The sequence below is a fragment of the Phoenix dactylifera genome, unplaced genomic scaffold (assembly GCF_009389715.1).
Source record: "Phoenix dactylifera cultivar Barhee BC4 unplaced genomic scaffold, palm_55x_up_171113_PBpolish2nd_filt_p 001344F, whole genome shotgun sequence".
NCBI classification, from domain to species: Eukaryota; Viridiplantae; Streptophyta; class Magnoliopsida; order Arecales; family Arecaceae; genus Phoenix; species Phoenix dactylifera.
Window position 1 is genome coordinate 85,104 of NW_024068672.1, and position 16,124 is coordinate 101,227.

The 16,124-nt window shown below is 41.3% G+C and overlaps 1 protein-coding gene across 1 annotated transcript; it reads right to left on the reverse strand.

Moving 5' to 3' along the window:
- Positions 1-5,256: 5,256 nt before the first annotated feature.
- On the reverse strand, positions 5,257-11,588 carry LOC120108463 (squamosa promoter-binding-like protein 15). Its single transcript, XM_039122068.1, is given in 13 exon segments — positions 5,257-6,438; positions 6,720-7,307; positions 7,436-7,577; positions 7,670-7,728; positions 7,730-7,806; positions 7,961-8,078; positions 8,158-8,265; positions 8,391-8,465; positions 8,588-8,895; positions 8,898-9,461; positions 9,537-9,709; positions 10,325-11,101; positions 11,288-11,588. Coding segments are annotated over 12 exon segments (3,297 nt in total). The 5' UTR covers positions 10,978-11,101; positions 11,288-11,588; the 3' UTR covers positions 5,257-6,006.
- Positions 11,589-16,124: the final 4,536 nt, after the last annotated feature.

The following is a 16,124-nucleotide window of genomic DNA, read 5'->3' on the forward strand; positions in this document are numbered from 1 at the left end:
GCTTCTTTAAGGCCACCCATGTAAAGAGGGAGGCCAACCAGCCGGCTGACTGGTTGGCACAGCAAACGAGCTTATGAACATCATCATCTGCCTGATAAGATTCATCCCCAACTTTGATTGTTATTAGATATTGATAAGTCTCATTGTACTTTTTTTATATTTTGAGCATCTCCTCGTACCTTACAATAAAAAAAAAACAACATCAAGATTGACAAATGCACTTCAATCTTCTAGACCTAAGGTTCTCTGTAATTCAAAAAAAAAAAAAAAAAAACTCTACATCAACTGATAACTAATTCAAACACATCAACGATTTACACACAATTAACGACCATGAGAAGCTATACAAACCAATAAAGCTGCGCGAACTATTGAAAATCACAGCACGAACCGTCGAGCTATTGGCGTACAAACAGCAACCATTTTTCAGACATAAATCCAATCCATTTTTTATCCAACTCTAATCACTAAACGCTAGCCGCAAACCTGAAATCCTAAATCCTAACAACCTTGCAAGAACCGCTTCTTCAGCCGCGTTCTTTCTAACCATATTAAAATGGAAAACCAAACCCTAACTCAATCTATGCCCATGCTGATGCTCCGCAAAATTCGACATCAGAGAACCGGGCACTAGCTAGAGCTCCTTCGTCTCGGGCGTCGGCGATGTATAGGCCTCGAACGATCCCAAATAAAACGGAAAGAACGATTGAGGGAGAGCGCTTACCAGGGATAGCTGCCGGTGTCCGGAGGCTGCCGGCGGCGGAGGCGACGGCGGAGGGAAGAGAGATGGGGACCGGCCAAATCCAGAGGAGTGGACGGGAGGTTTCATGGTCGTATAAAGGAAGCGGCAGGCGTACGTGTAGGGGAAAACGGGCGAGGCAAGGCCGGAACCCGCGCGACGCGCGGGAGCGGCGTAACCTTCTCACGGGTGCGCCGTGAGCGAGCCCACGCGCACCGATAGTTTTGGGTCCGGTCTGGATCCCCATCCTGGTCTGGCTCAACCGACATAGAATTCAAACAAGAAAAAGAACCACCGTTTAAAACAAAAAATAAATTTTAGTAGAAAATATAATAATTTGATTGAGTCTGATGAACCAATAAAACCAGAAAAAAAAAAAGTGCATAACAGATAGGAAAAGGAACCGATTCCAAATCTTCTGAAAAATACTCTTCCGAATGATGCCTAGCATAAAAAATGACTCAGTTCGCTGTATTGTTCGCCTTTCAATAGACATAAGAGGCCCAAAAGGAGCCACACCCATATTATCAAAATCAAGTTTTGATTTCCGGCTAACACGAATATGGAACCCACTAATCTTATACACGATCGTAATCCCAAAATAAAATTTGATTTAATATGCGATCGTGAGCGAACAATCTATCTCGAACAAAAATGAACCTTAAGCATGCTTTAGTAATAAGCGCCCACGCACACACCTGCACCATCCAAATAGTTTTGGGTCGAATCAGTATCCAAATCTTGGTCTGGCTTGACCAACCTAGTTTGAACATGAGTTTTGAAAACTCAGACTCAGCAAGGACTGGGCTTTTTTCCCTTAGTAAGTAGGCTCATTTACATCACTCTAGATGATAATCTACCTAACGAACTAGATCTAAAAAATTTTGAGAGAGCTATGAATTGAGATTTGTCATGATGTGTATCCTCAAAATTTTGGGATTTGGATAATTATAGAGAGGGTAGATCTCCCTTGCATTCTCTCGAGAAAGAAAAAAAAAATAAAAGAGAGAAATGTGTATGTTGATAACCTAGACTTGTAGGTTGGTAATGTTGGTTTGCCTCCTACCTAGAAGGGACACATTATCTCCAATCATACTAAATGGCATTATGATTGCAATTGGATCAGATTGGACGAGGATCACTGCACCCCAAGCTTGATCCCTCTTTGACTTGGGTCAGAAATTGAAAAGGAGCCAACTCACCATTCGAGCATGCATGATCGGATCAGGTTTACAATTAATGTTATCAATACATTAGACTTTTCAAATCAAATCGAGTCAAAAATAATCCAAACACAAACCATAGGAAACATGCATAAATGTATTAAAAAATCATAAACAAATCAGTTATAACATAAATATATTATAGACTAAGAATAAAAAAAAATATACAAATATTAGCAACAACCTCCTATGCGTAGGAGTGTACAGACTAATCATATAGAAAATTACAATCAACAATACAAATTGATGATTACCTATCCTCGAGCAAAGCTATGAAAATGAAATTTACTAATTCTGGACTGATTCTCATAGATTCAGGTTCGAAATAGGGATTCAGTGATTCAAACCCTATCCAAATTTGAAGTGGGCTATATTTTCTAGTCCATCCACTCGCAGCTCTAAACAGAGAGTATTCTTCCTCAATGACCAGTCACCTTCCATCCAAATTTCCTCAACCTACAAGACTTTGGTACAATAAAATGGGCCCTGGCACTGCTCTTAGCTCTTTGAGCAGTATAGTGAAAGGGGAAAGGTCTGTCATGGCAAGAGGAGAGAGGTCAAAGATAGCAATAGTCGATGAGCTTCCTCTATTGTCTCTTATTACAAACTCACCTCTGGCCACATGGCAGAATTCAATGGAAGGTGATCATGGTGGGAGCCTAAGCTCCATGAGCTCTACAAGTTGCCTGCATGTTTGTTGTTCTCCAACACCTCATTAGCAAGAGCAATAGCTCGACCAAACGTTGCCATTGTAGTGAAGGGCAATCAATAATCCTGGCTCATCAAGCTACTCCTTGCAGTCAAGAAAGTAAGCTGCTTTATATACTTTAAGGATAGATTGGACTGATGGAATTGCACCTACAACAATAGGTGATGCATGTATCAAGAGTGATGACAAATCGATCTGTAATACATCGATTCTTTCTTGAGCCACATTACGTTAGGTTTGAGCCACCGAGCTTAAATCAAAATGCCTTGCAATTGCTCGAAATCTCCGCAAACTATAAAATTGGAGCAAGAAGTCATGTTTTACCGAACCACAATTTGAGGGCATAAAAATTAGAACAATTATTCATGCAGAGGTCCACCCAATCTGGTTGTCCTTCTAATATCAAGGGGAACAAGTTGTCTCTAGTTTCAAGCATCTTTAGTCCATGGTCAAGGAGGCCTATAGCGTAGGCACAACTTGGGACCAATGCTATTCTGAAGTACAGAATCTATATTATAGTTGCAAGTCCTCATTTGTGTTCCCTGGGAAATATTATGTGTGTTTTTGACTTGGAGGATCAAAAAGGGAGTTTATTCATTTGGCAGCAAATCCACAACAAGAGTTAATAGGCTAATTACTTTGAAATTAAGCAGATAGAATCGTCTCCTATGGGACCAAACTGCACTAAATGCCACGAAATTATGTCCAAACCATGGTTGAACCGCCGTAAGATATTTTTTTTTTCTTGATAATTAAGTGCACTTGATTCTCGTATTATGGGCATTAATTTATAAGACAAACAAAGAATCATTTTAAATTGCAAGTGTCTAATATAGGATTTTGTAAATTGAGTGATTTTATTCAACAGTGGAGTATTTTAACTATGTAGAGCGTGACACGCAATTATAAAATCACTTGATATGCGGAAAATTTTTCATATCTTGCTTGGGCCCAGAAAAAATTATATCGTACGCATCACGTGCATCATACGGTCATGCATGCAGTCAATTACATTAACTTACTTAAATTTTATTCATCAAATATTTATTTCGATGCACCGCTTTAAAAATGAACGGCCGTAATTATCAACATGATGCAAGGTGTAATATAGACGCTGGACACATGGCGACTGGAGGGGTGCTTTTTCGAACGGTGGCACTCGGCACATGTTCTCGTTCCTTTTCACAAACGTCCACAAATTTTTGCGGACAACGGACGGCCAGAGATTCTCAGGCGGTGGGCGCCGGACGGCAGATGGGCCGGTGGGCCCGTGGATTGTTTTACGATCCGCCACGGCGGTAAGGCCGGGCCATCGCGGCAGGAACCGGGCCCAGCAAATGGAAGGAGGTGCGGGTACGAACACGCATGCGTACGAGCCAGCTCATCGCCCACCTTCTCTGACCCCCCACTTCCAGCCGGACTCCGTCCTTTCCCCACTCGCCCACGGCAACTACACATCCTTTGTGGGCTCCACCCTTCTTTTTTTTTAAAATTAAACTACCCGTACTGGGCCACCTCCTTACTTAACCAAATGACCCGTTCTCATCACCCACTTGCAAATAATCTATTATGCTTCATTATTGGTTGTATTAAGACGTACAATAAATAATGGATGATTAAACTATAAGATATGGAAATAAACAGAGAGAAGGAAAAAAATAAGATATGGAAAGATGAACCGGAGAGAATATCGAAGGCAATGTTAGTCTATCACTAGGGATATTTTTAAGGTATAGATGAGAAGGAGGAGGTCAGCCAGCCAGGCATGGATATTACTTACTTTTAGTTTATTTTTAAGCTCTCTTGGGGTTCATTAGTTGCCGACTGGGATTAAAATCTGTGGATGCAAAATGACAGCCGGACGGAGTCAGAGAATCTCGCCCACCGTCACAAGTTAGAATTGAATTATTATCTTGTGGTCCCTTGAATTAAGTCTTATCCCGAATTTGTCCCTTGGGTTCACCTAATAGCAGGTAGGCCTTATAATTTTTCCCATCTAGGATTTAGGAATAACGGCGACGTTAAGTCATAGTGTGTATGGAAGAGACAACTGATGAAACCTCACCACTCGGCGTTTTAGAATTTGATAAGATGAGAGTTGTGATATCACATGGCATTCTTATTTATTTTATACACATCAAGTTGCCGACGTACCAAGCGTGCGTAGACTTCGCTTCGAGCTTTGTTGCAATGCTAACAAAATGGATTTATTCTACCTTGTGATGTAGGACATCCCTCCAGCTTTGCACCGAATGGAATACCTTTCTCTTTCCTTCGCGGCACAGCGTCGGCCAACTCCTGGCCTCCGTCCACACTCTCGCCATCGCTGGATCACTTCAATATCAACAGACGCAAGTAGTGAGGTCACGTCTCCTCCTCCCTGCATGTTCCCATCTCTACTACCACCAAAACCACCACAATTTTCAGTCCCTTACCTCTCTGAACAAAAGCATATGCCCCATCAACAAAATCCAAAAGGCACCATCATCATAAGAGGTGGATTGCACAAATAATCAAGTTCATTAGACAAAAAAATATATATATAGATAGATAGGAAGGCAATCCAATCCACCTGTAGGAAGATAAAGCTCAAAGCGACTGCTGTCGAATACTTATGTAAAGAGTAGAAAGGTGCAAGCATAAAAAGGTGTCAGCAAATGCTACTCGGGAACATGAATAAAAGAATCAATCAGCGTATCTATCTATCTATCTATCTATCTCATCTAACTCCATCCAGCTAGAAGATAACATTGCTCGAGTATGAGATGTAATATAACTGAACTCTCCTGTTACAGACACAGAACCCATGAGCACTTTCCATGCCTACACTCCCCATGGATCCAACGAAAGACAAAAACAAAAAAAAGGTGAACTAAAAAAGGCAAAGCACTGGATATGTAATGAACACTAGGAAAAATAAAAATACTGCTTCCGAAACAAGCACGAACGCTCCAATTGCATAGAGTAACTTGCTCCATCCAGGTAAGGAAGTAGGGAGAATATGTTCCCCCTAGCTCCACCAGCTTCCTTTGTTATGGTTCCTGGTTCCGTTGGGGCCTTACCTAGAAATTCGAAGTTGCTTTCGGAACCAGCCCCACCCAACAAGGGATAGCTCCGCCTTATCCTCTATATCAAGGTTTCTCTAGCATGCGTTCCGCCACGTCCGCGCATCAAATGACACCATTGCAACCGGCCAAAGAATCGAACCTCTCCCCTACCAAGTTCAGTCCCCACGATTCAAAACTTTACGACAATGATAAATAACTGATTGGGACCAGATACTGCATGTGGGAACTAGCTGTTCCATTGTCTGCAACAGCATCGCCAAGTAGAAGCTATCTTGGGCCGAAGTCAAGATTCTCCCATTTGAAGGGAGCAACGGAGCCAATCTGTGGTGAACCTCGGAAGAAGAGGCAGACACAAACACAGACTGCAGCAATTGCGAGCATTGAATGGACATAAGGGCGTGCCAGAAGCCCCCTTGTGCGGGGAGTTCGCCCGAGCCAACCTGCCCCTGCCATGGCACACCGCGCACAAGAGACTGCTTGCGAAGGTTGGGCAGCAGGTCTATCTTCCTCTCCTGTTATCCATGATTTATGCAAAGATATATCTTCATTTCCAACTGAAATTGATACCTGGCCATTTCTTGTGTCTGCAAGCTTCCTGGCCACCAGACTGTTGTAAGAATGATTGTTCTTCATTGTTGCATACATATACGGAGACTGACCACTGTCGTCCCGTACAGAATCCCAGCAGTTCAATCCAATCTAAAAAGTTTCAGAGACAAAACAGGTAAACCAGTGAGATTATTTTCAGAAACAGAATAGATCACTTTGCAAAGACCATAGTAAATTAATTAGAAACATGGGAGACTTGAATGCATGATGCAGAAGACATAATACGAAGGCACCATTTTAAAGCCAGATCTCAAAGAATGCTAATTAAATTCTGTCGTGTGATGCGATAAGCGTTAAGCTAGCTTAGAAGAATTAGAGAGGGTAAAATTTGTTGACAGTGCAGCAAAAGTTTGAATAACAATTAAGTTTACCTCTTGCGGGTCGCTGGTCAGTGCATCAACCATGCCCTCAGAGTCCTCTGTGGATGCAGCCAGATGCAACGGGGTCAATCCACCAGGACCCGGCAGGTTTGGAGGAAAAAGGAATATACTTTTATTATCATTTCCGCGCCTTACTGAATAATGGAGAAGTAAATCTACCATTCTCCTGCACTTTCTCTTCACTGCTCTGTTTAAGAGGTGAATTTCTAGAAGCATTTCCAGCGCTCCTTGTGATAGAGCATCACTTCTGGAACTTCTTTCCGCAAGTATATCCAGAAGTGTCTTAATAAGAGCACACCAATCTCGTTCAACAGAAAATGTTAGAAGATACTTAAACCGTGGGAAAGAAAAATCAGGAGAGGAGGGGGTGGAAGAGGTATTTGTCTTTTGAAAGAGCCATCCAAGTTCATTTAGAAAGTGCAAAACATCCTCCCTAGATCTTGGCTGCCCATTCTCCTGAACCTGGTCCTCCGTCTGAACATCTTCATCAAACTCAGATTCAAGGGCCCTCAGCTCTTGACAGATTCTAGCATCTGCAATAATAACAGGAAAACTATTCCCTTTAAAACCATTCTCCACCTGCACATGAAATTCAAAGATAGGTTAACTCGAGATATTTTTCAATTGTGACATTTGGAACCAATAAACAACCACAGTATCAACCAATTTGGCAGCTACATTGACTGGTTTAAATTGAAGATAACCACCTCAATGAAACAACGACCAAAGATTTTGGGAGATCCTCCAGGAAAATCAAAGCTCTCCACACTGGAATCATCATATATGGTGCCCGGATAAGCTGAGCACAGAACTTTTGATGTGTATTTTCCCATATAGGTGCAGTGGATTCTGCATTCATCAAGTGTTAATTATGACCTGAAGAGAATCAGCTATTCATAACATTTATTTGCATAAATAAAGAATCTTGATCTTCAACTCACTTGGTGCCAGGAACTGTCAGATTGCGACCTTTAAGAACAAGGGAAGTCTCCTGCCCACTCCACTACAGCAACAGGTGATACAGAGGTCAATTCAGGCGCACTCCACGTCCTCCATGATTTACACTGGCGGACCTTTCCTGAGATAAATAAGCAGCACATCAATATAATTGGAGAATTGCAAAGTGTTCAATTAATATCATGGTATGCATGGAGAGCAGAATCACACAATATCTGTACTTGAAAAGGAAAAAACAAAAAAAGGAAGCCTGAAGGTAACCAATTAAAGCATACCATCTTTATGTGAGACCAATTGTCTACTCGTACGAACTAAAAACCTCCTATTTCTCCAAAAATCTGACTCTGAATGCTGGACTAGCGAAGTGACTCGTCGCAGAAGGTCCTCTTCAAGCTGCAAAGCAAACACCCATCCTGAGTTGAAGAGGAAGAACTGCCAGAATGCAAAAATGATTTATGGCTATCGCAATTACTTGATCCCATGCAATCAGTGGCATTGATAAATAAACCGATAGGACCACACAACCAGGTCGGATGTAGCTCTCCATTTCTGATGGACTGTGAGAGAGCCAATTTAGTATCTGAAATCACAAAATCATCAATATTACTTGATCATTCAAAGAGAGCAGATTCCAAGCTGGTACTACAAAACAGTAAATAACCATTTCAGCAAGCTGTAGTGACATATCCTTCTCAGATGTCATACCTGAGCACGGAGGGTCCCTGGGAAATTGCTTGGATCCTTGTCAAAGAGCTTAAAAATGATCCGACCCGTCCGATCCTATGGGAGACAATATTAAGTTAAAATAAAGAATGGCAACCCGAGCTTACATTACCACTCAATATACAGGATGGACCAGGTAATCAAGACAAACAAGAATCATTGTGAGCTGGTTGTGATACCTGTGCGTCAGAATTTGAGCTAGACGGTGAATGGTCTGAACCAGAGGAGGAGGCATAACCAGCTTGATATGGATGATTTTGGACTGTCCCATTTTCAACTCTTCTTTGTGAGTCCTTAAAAAGCTCAAGTGGTGCATTCCATCCATGACTTGTGCTTAGTTCAACTGTTGCATTGTCTTCCCTGCAGTTTAACATCCTCACATGCTTCATACTTTCTTCTGCTGAATGTAGAGGGAAAAGCTTCTGCGTAACAGGAGGAGAAGATGAAGGGGACCTCTCTTCCATGGGGTTGCTGCTTTCAGAGGATAATATTTCATTGCAGATCCCAGTTTTGGAGGACTGTCATCTTCAGCAGGACCAAACAGCTGCAATGGCAAACTTGGCCGGGCTTCCTGAACTGGCTGCTCAGGTACTTCTATTGGGTATTGACCAACGCAGTTGGTTCTTACTACTCCTGCTGAAGGAAAGGTTCGAGTTGGTTTGCTGTGTGAATTGACATCAGTAGCAGGTTCTGCACATTGTATCTTGGTTTTATCATTGCCACTGCTGTCACTACTCCCCTGAGAAAGAGAAGCAATAGCCTCAGAGGCAGAAGCTGCAAGTGCTGCAGAGAGAACTGTCAGCAGGTTCATGGATGATGGTACAGCAGGATTTCCATTTCCTTTTGGGGCTTGTTCAAGCGAACCTTGCTGGGAAGCTTGTGAAACATTTAGATCAATACCACCAGATGTAGGTAATCTTGATGAAGTGTTTGCAGCATTCAAATTGTTTATTTTACTAATGATTTGGATGAGACGGTCCCTATCAGGTAGAGGGGGCAGGCTAGCTGGTCTACCTGCATTGTTACATCGAATTGCAGTTGTAATTGACGAGGCTTTAATCCCATAGCCTACAACAAATGGCAACCATTTAAGCAAAATAGCTTACCTTGCAAGCGTGTCAAAATCGCTAAACAAGCTGGCAATATCCAAATTCCCGTTGGTTGCATTCTCTTGGTTTCCAGGAAGCAACAACCGAGAGGAAACATCCTCTGGCTGGGTCTTCCTTCTTCGTCGGTTATGTCCTGCAAGCCTCCTTCTGCAGCTCCTCTTCCCCTCATCAAACTCAGAAAGGGGGTGAAATCTGAATAACATAAGATGGGAAACTTTACTGATTTGTCTCAGAACATACAAGCATCAAGCCAAGACCAAGAGATCGAAAACTGATAACTTCAATCTAGATCCAGGTTATATGAGAAAGCACATAAATATGCACTTTTATATATGAAGACAACTCAAAGCAACTGGATTGCGGGCATAAAATTTTACAGGATTTAAACCACAAAAAAAAAAAAAAAAGATGAACAGAAAAGACAAGCTAAGCTTTAAACTACGCCGAACAAAACTTCCCAGCAGTGGTCTTAATATGTCTTTGATCACCTCAGACAAAAATCTATGAATATAAGGATCTAAATAGATCATTGATGACAAACTCGCCAAATAATCCATGGGAAAGTAATAAAAAAGAGATCATGCGAGTTATACAACGAAGCAAAACAATTTTCCAGCATATCTTATTATCACACATGATTTACTTAGAGATACCGGAACACAAGGAAACACAAGGAATTACAAGTTCATTTATGAAACACTTGCGGTACAACAAAGACAAGACGAACAATTGGAGAAATCTGGGTAGAAGTCATGATGGAAACAATCGATAAATCAAAAAGGCTTTGACTTGGGGAGATTCGGTTACCTGCTGCACTGTTGGCAGAACCTCTGCATCTGCTTCCCCACGAGAGCCCTGGTCGTCTTGCTGTGAACCTCGCACACCTTGTGCCGGCGGTGGTAATCCTTGGCGTTCGACAGATCCGCCCTACAATCATCGACCTGGCACATCGGGTAGCTGCCGCCACTCCCCGGCGACCTGGACCGGATCCTCTTGTTGGGCCTCGCGACCGGCTCCTCCGCCGCCGTGAAGTTGACCCCTCCAAGCTTCAAAGTGAGGTTCTCCCCATCCTCTTCCAAACCCTTGCCCAAGGTCAGAGCACTGGAACTCTCCTCCCCTTTCTTCCTCTGCTCCACCTCAGCAGTGACAGCCGCCGGCTGGGTCCCTAGATGGAGAACATCGGAGGCATCGGCCGAGGGTTTCGCCGTAAAATTCAAGCTGTCCCAATCCCACATCTTGGGGTTCCAGCTGCCACTGGGGTGGTTGTTATTGGGAAGAAGAGAAGCGCCCATCAGTCGCTGCTGCTGCTGCTGGTGCTGCTGCTGGCCGTGGTGGAAGGCGGGGGCTTGCCACGGGAAATCCCGCTTCTTGCCAAGCGGCGCCGCTTCGTGGAACTGGTCAGGGAGCGGCTGGTGGAAGAAAAGCGGAGGGGCGACCTGGGCGCCCACCTGTCCTTCCATCTCTCTTGAAGCCACCCAAACTCTAAATCTTCCTCAAATTCGTTCCCCTGCCCAGAGAAAAAAAAAACGCCTTTCTTGGGTATCGGTATCCCAAACGCCTTTCACCCCTGAACCTAACGCCAACCTAATTGCACCAAACAAAAATGAGGAAAAAAAAACGCAGAAACAATTAACTAAATCACCACAGAAAGAGCAGGAAACGCTTCGATTCGAATATCGGCGTCAAATCGCAAAAGAAAGCCCAAAACGAGCAAAAAACAAAAATCGACAAAAAAAAAAGAATCCAAGATCGGAAGAAAAGTTAGCTTACTCTCAGTGGATTCTATTTTTGTCGTCCGAATTAAGAGAAAAAGCAAAACCCCGATCGGCTCTCAGACATCCACCTCAGCAGGGGCATAGATCGAGGAAGACCGCCGGAAAAAACTCAGGAAGATGAATCCCCCACCCCAGTTGCGGGGAAACGCTGGGGATCGCCGTGAAACGGTGGGGAAACCACCGGATCTGGAGCCGATCGGAGGAGAAGACGATGAGATGGGAGCGGTTCGATAAGGAGGAGAATAAAAGTTTTTCTTGGCTTCCCACCTTCCACGTTTTGGTTCTCTTATTTTGTTCTGCCCGCGGCGTGGCAAGAAGAGCAAAAATCCGACGCAAGCGATGGCTTTTTGTAAGTTCGGGAGTCGCCGCCCCACGCCCCGCCGTACGAGTGGGGGTGAAGAACCAGGAAGGAAGGTAGAATCGCTGGTGACCGCACCCCACAAAAGACCCCTCAATTATTTTGTCACGTAATAAAGTGATCGTGCGAGGATTCTCTCCTTCTCTAACTAAATGTCTCCATGTCCAGATGACGGCCGTTCTTATTCCACAATCGCCGTTATATATTATGCACCTAAATGTACGTATTACGTGTCCATTTTATTTCATCGATAACGTTTCTTTGTGGTTGCATCAGCTATCTCGATTCATAACTATCTTTCATTTGGGAGATTAAACCTATCTTGTTTTCCATCTATGTCGTTTTGCTATCTCATTTCATAGCCACACATGTGTTATGTTCATATTAACTTAGAAAACATGTTGAAATGTGGCAACAGCCGATTTCATGATTCAAAAGAGGAGTGGCAGTATTTGTTGGATTATGTATGCATCTGTTTAAAAATAATTAAATTAACAAAGAGATAGATGTATTGAGACTACTATAATATATATGAATTGAGATCTCACCCCTCTATTAGCAATTAGGAGCTTTTGGTTCGATTCTTAGAGTGGTGCATGCCTATTTAGGTTCGATTCCATGTGACCAATTTGGATTGGGTATTATTTTGTCAATCATTGATTGCCATGTAGAACTAATGATCATAAATGGCAGCCAACTCCCTACTCTAATCACATTTCCTGCATGGCCAAGCTAGCTTAAGTATTGGTTTTGGTATTTTTTGTAGATTAAACAATCAATTATTTGTCAACAATATGCTGGCGGTATTATATGTCTAGATGTACATATTATATGTATAAATTTTGAATGATGGATATCTATAATTACAACTGAAAAATTATTATGATGTTTTATGCAGAAAGTTAATGACCGGCAAAATCAGTTGTTGTCATCCAAATATGCGGCAACGCCATGCACTTATTTCATTCACATGACATCAACAATTATTTTAAAAATTATTTTATTTTAAACAAATAAAGGATTTTATAAATTGATTACCTGTACATCCTTCTTTTTTAAAAAATATATCTCTCTCTATGCTTATTCTAAAAATGATTGTTTTAAAAAATAAGAAGAGAGAGAAGATAAATCCATGATATTGATCAAAAATACTTATTAAAATTATTAAATATATTTTTGATATATGGGATGACTATTATTCATCATATACAATTCTTTCTTGATCGTTGTCACCCAAGTTTATATTTGAGTTTTTTTTACATTTATACTTTAATTTCTAAATATATGAAATTGCATGAATATCCTCATAAAATTACTATTTATATATATAGTCTTCTTCTTTTTTTCATATGTACTCGTACTATCTAACGTTATTAAAAAATAATAGGCTTAAAACTAAAATGACTAAAATACCCTTATGGGTAGATACGCCAAAAAAATTTATAAGGGTATACGCGCAAATAACAACTTGACAGGAGCATTTATTCAGTTTCTCATATTTAGAAGGGTTTACATTCAAAAAGTTTATTAAAAAAAATTATAACTCGGTTGAAACGTACTAAGTCTTTTATGATTTTAGTTGGATCGACAAGTCAAAAAAAGATTGAGCCATTTTGTTAATTTTTTTTTTTAAGATCATAACTTGGTCAGGTTAGAATATTAGGTTGATCATTTTGTTAATACTATTCTCAATTTGATTTTGATATAATCATCAATATTAAATCTATGATATCTATATATTCTTCATTATTTTTAAAAATTAAAACATTACAAATTTAAATTAATTATAGATTCTTAGATTAGTAAAATATTTTTTTTAGTGATTTGTAAATATTGAGTTGTTGTTTATTTTTGAGGCGAGAATTTCGTAAAAGCAATATGATTTATTTTATAAATGTTGATATTAACATAAGATCATATGATATGATAATATTAATTTTTTTTGCCACCTTTTTTTATTAAGAACAACTAAGTTTTGATCATTTTTTTATTAAATTTATTTAGGTATATACTCTCCTAAATATGCATAATTGCATGAATATACTTACAAAGTTGCTATTTGTATATGTATTCTTATCAAATTTTCTTTTGTACCTCTACTTGTAAAGGTATATTAGTTATTTCAAATTTAAATTATTTATTTCTTAATGGTGTTAGATAGTATGGGTACATATATATTTAAAAAAAAAGAAGGATATATATACAAACTAAGTATTTGATGCGGGTATACATGCAAATAGCAATTTTATGAGGGTATTCATACAATTTTGTATATTTTGGAGGGTATACATGCAAAAAACTCTTTTTATTTTGGTCAAAACTCAGTCGAATTTGGCAGAAATCAGATGATCCAATCAAACTGGTTAGTCCGATCTGGGTGACCATTTTTTTGGGAAAAAAGTTAAAAAACTTTGGTTTATATAGTTTTGAGCATTAGTATTTACTATTTAGGAACCGCAAGTAACTCTCCTTTTCCATCCCGTGCTTGACTGCTCGTGCTCAGTATCCCCCACTCCACATGTTGCCATTCGACCTATTATGCTGGCTCGCCCCTGCCGCTTCTCCCATTGCTTCTCTCTCTTCCTTTCTTCGAATGAGAAACCCTAAAAACCTTTAGAACTAAAGAGTTGTGCTGGCTTTCGATCTCTCCACACAACCCTAAAATTTCCCACAAACTAGTTCCGTCAAAAGTATTCAGGTAAAGGGATATGACGAGAGAGCGGCGAGATGGAGGGGCAGCAAGAGATGGAGAGAATAGGACTCTTACAATGGTCGCCCACTGAATCTGCTTTTCAAATTCTACCATTTGTGGTCCAGTATGGTTCAATTGGGCTCTTGCAAGCCTACCATTCTTCGCAGCTCTCTATTTTTCTTATTCGTCGTCTTCTTCTAAATTCCATCTTTTTGTTGATTATTTTTTAATCTCTTTGTTGGGCCGGCCGATCGCATTAGTTGGATGAAATCGGGTAACTTTTTTGATTTGCTGTTCCGTCCGATTTTAAAAATATTAAAAAAATAATTTTGAATAATTTTATATTATTATTATTATTATTATCCGATCCTCGCCCTGTCACGAGGACAGATGGGGAGTACGTGTAATCACCTAACCCATCCGATCCTATCCGTCGACGCTGACATGGTTCCAAGAGAGGCCACTTTCTCCCCGTCACGCCCATCGCGCCGATCATCCGGAACTATCCTTCCATTTCTCATTTCCTCGCCAAAATATTTGTTTCATGCCTCCAGAATTCGAGACTTTCGGCCCTGCCGACCCGCGTAAAGCGGGTTGCTCGTTTTACGTGGCTCGGAAAAGAGCTCACGTAACCGAGAAAAAAGGCGAGGGCAGTTTCGTCCTATGAAGTCTTAATTTCCAGAATGCGGACACGCGTGCACGAAAAAGTGGCGGATCCAAACGGCTGTTACGAGCTGACGTCGCAGCTCTAACGGCAGCCTCGAGCTACGTACCGTCACTTGCACGGAGGACCCTGGTAAAATTGACCTAAATGCCCCTACTAGTTTCACGTACCTGTTGTCATCTGGACATGTGGTCCAAACGCCGCGTATTGGCTATTGCCCACTTTTCGTCGTAGATTCGGATGGGGAATACCAAGTCGATCTGGCGGCATGGCCATCACCTTACCTACCATGGCGAAGATAGACACATGTCATGTACCATGCAACGTGACGTACATGTGCATGTGGGTGATGGACCTACAGTGCAAGAGTTAAACGACATACATATGCATGTAGGCGGTGGATTTCTTGGCTATCTTAAAGTAAATTTTGACAGCAGTCCCGTCAATAGATGGTGTGACTGGAGAGGTTGAATTTGTGATCAAGGACCATTTTGGTAGGATGATAGCAGCCAGAAGGACCGTCAGGACTCACAGTGATCGGGGCAGAGCTGCAGGCAGCTTGGAAGGATATATCCTATGCGTGACAGATACTTGGTGTGGAGTGGATCTGCCTCGAGGGAGATTCATCTATGGTTATCGACTGGCTCCGAGGAACGGGATCAGTTTGGGGATGGTCGTTCCCTCATTCGGGAGATCCATTGGATGGCGCGGTTGATGGGTGAGTTCAGAATAGGACATGTGTTCAGGGAGGCGAACAGGATTGTAAACTGGGTCGCCTTTTTTGTTGCCCGGCATTCTGAAAATTTTTTTTGGACGTTTGTGTCAGACATTCATCCCTCTTTGTATCTTTTACTTTTTTACGATTTGGCAGGTTGTACTCACGTTAGAGTTGTATAAATAAGTTGCCGCTTTTACCTTAAAAAAAAGAAAAAAAAAAGGGCTCATGCGAGTCTATTAATGGCCATGGCCGTGCACATGTTGATGGAGATCCTTGGACAACTGCATCATGGGGGAACATGTGATATCGGAAGATGGTGGAGGAAAAGTTTCTTCTGGCTAACGAACGAGGATGTGCTAAATGATGCACCATTGCAAACTCTGTTATAATTTTAGGAAAG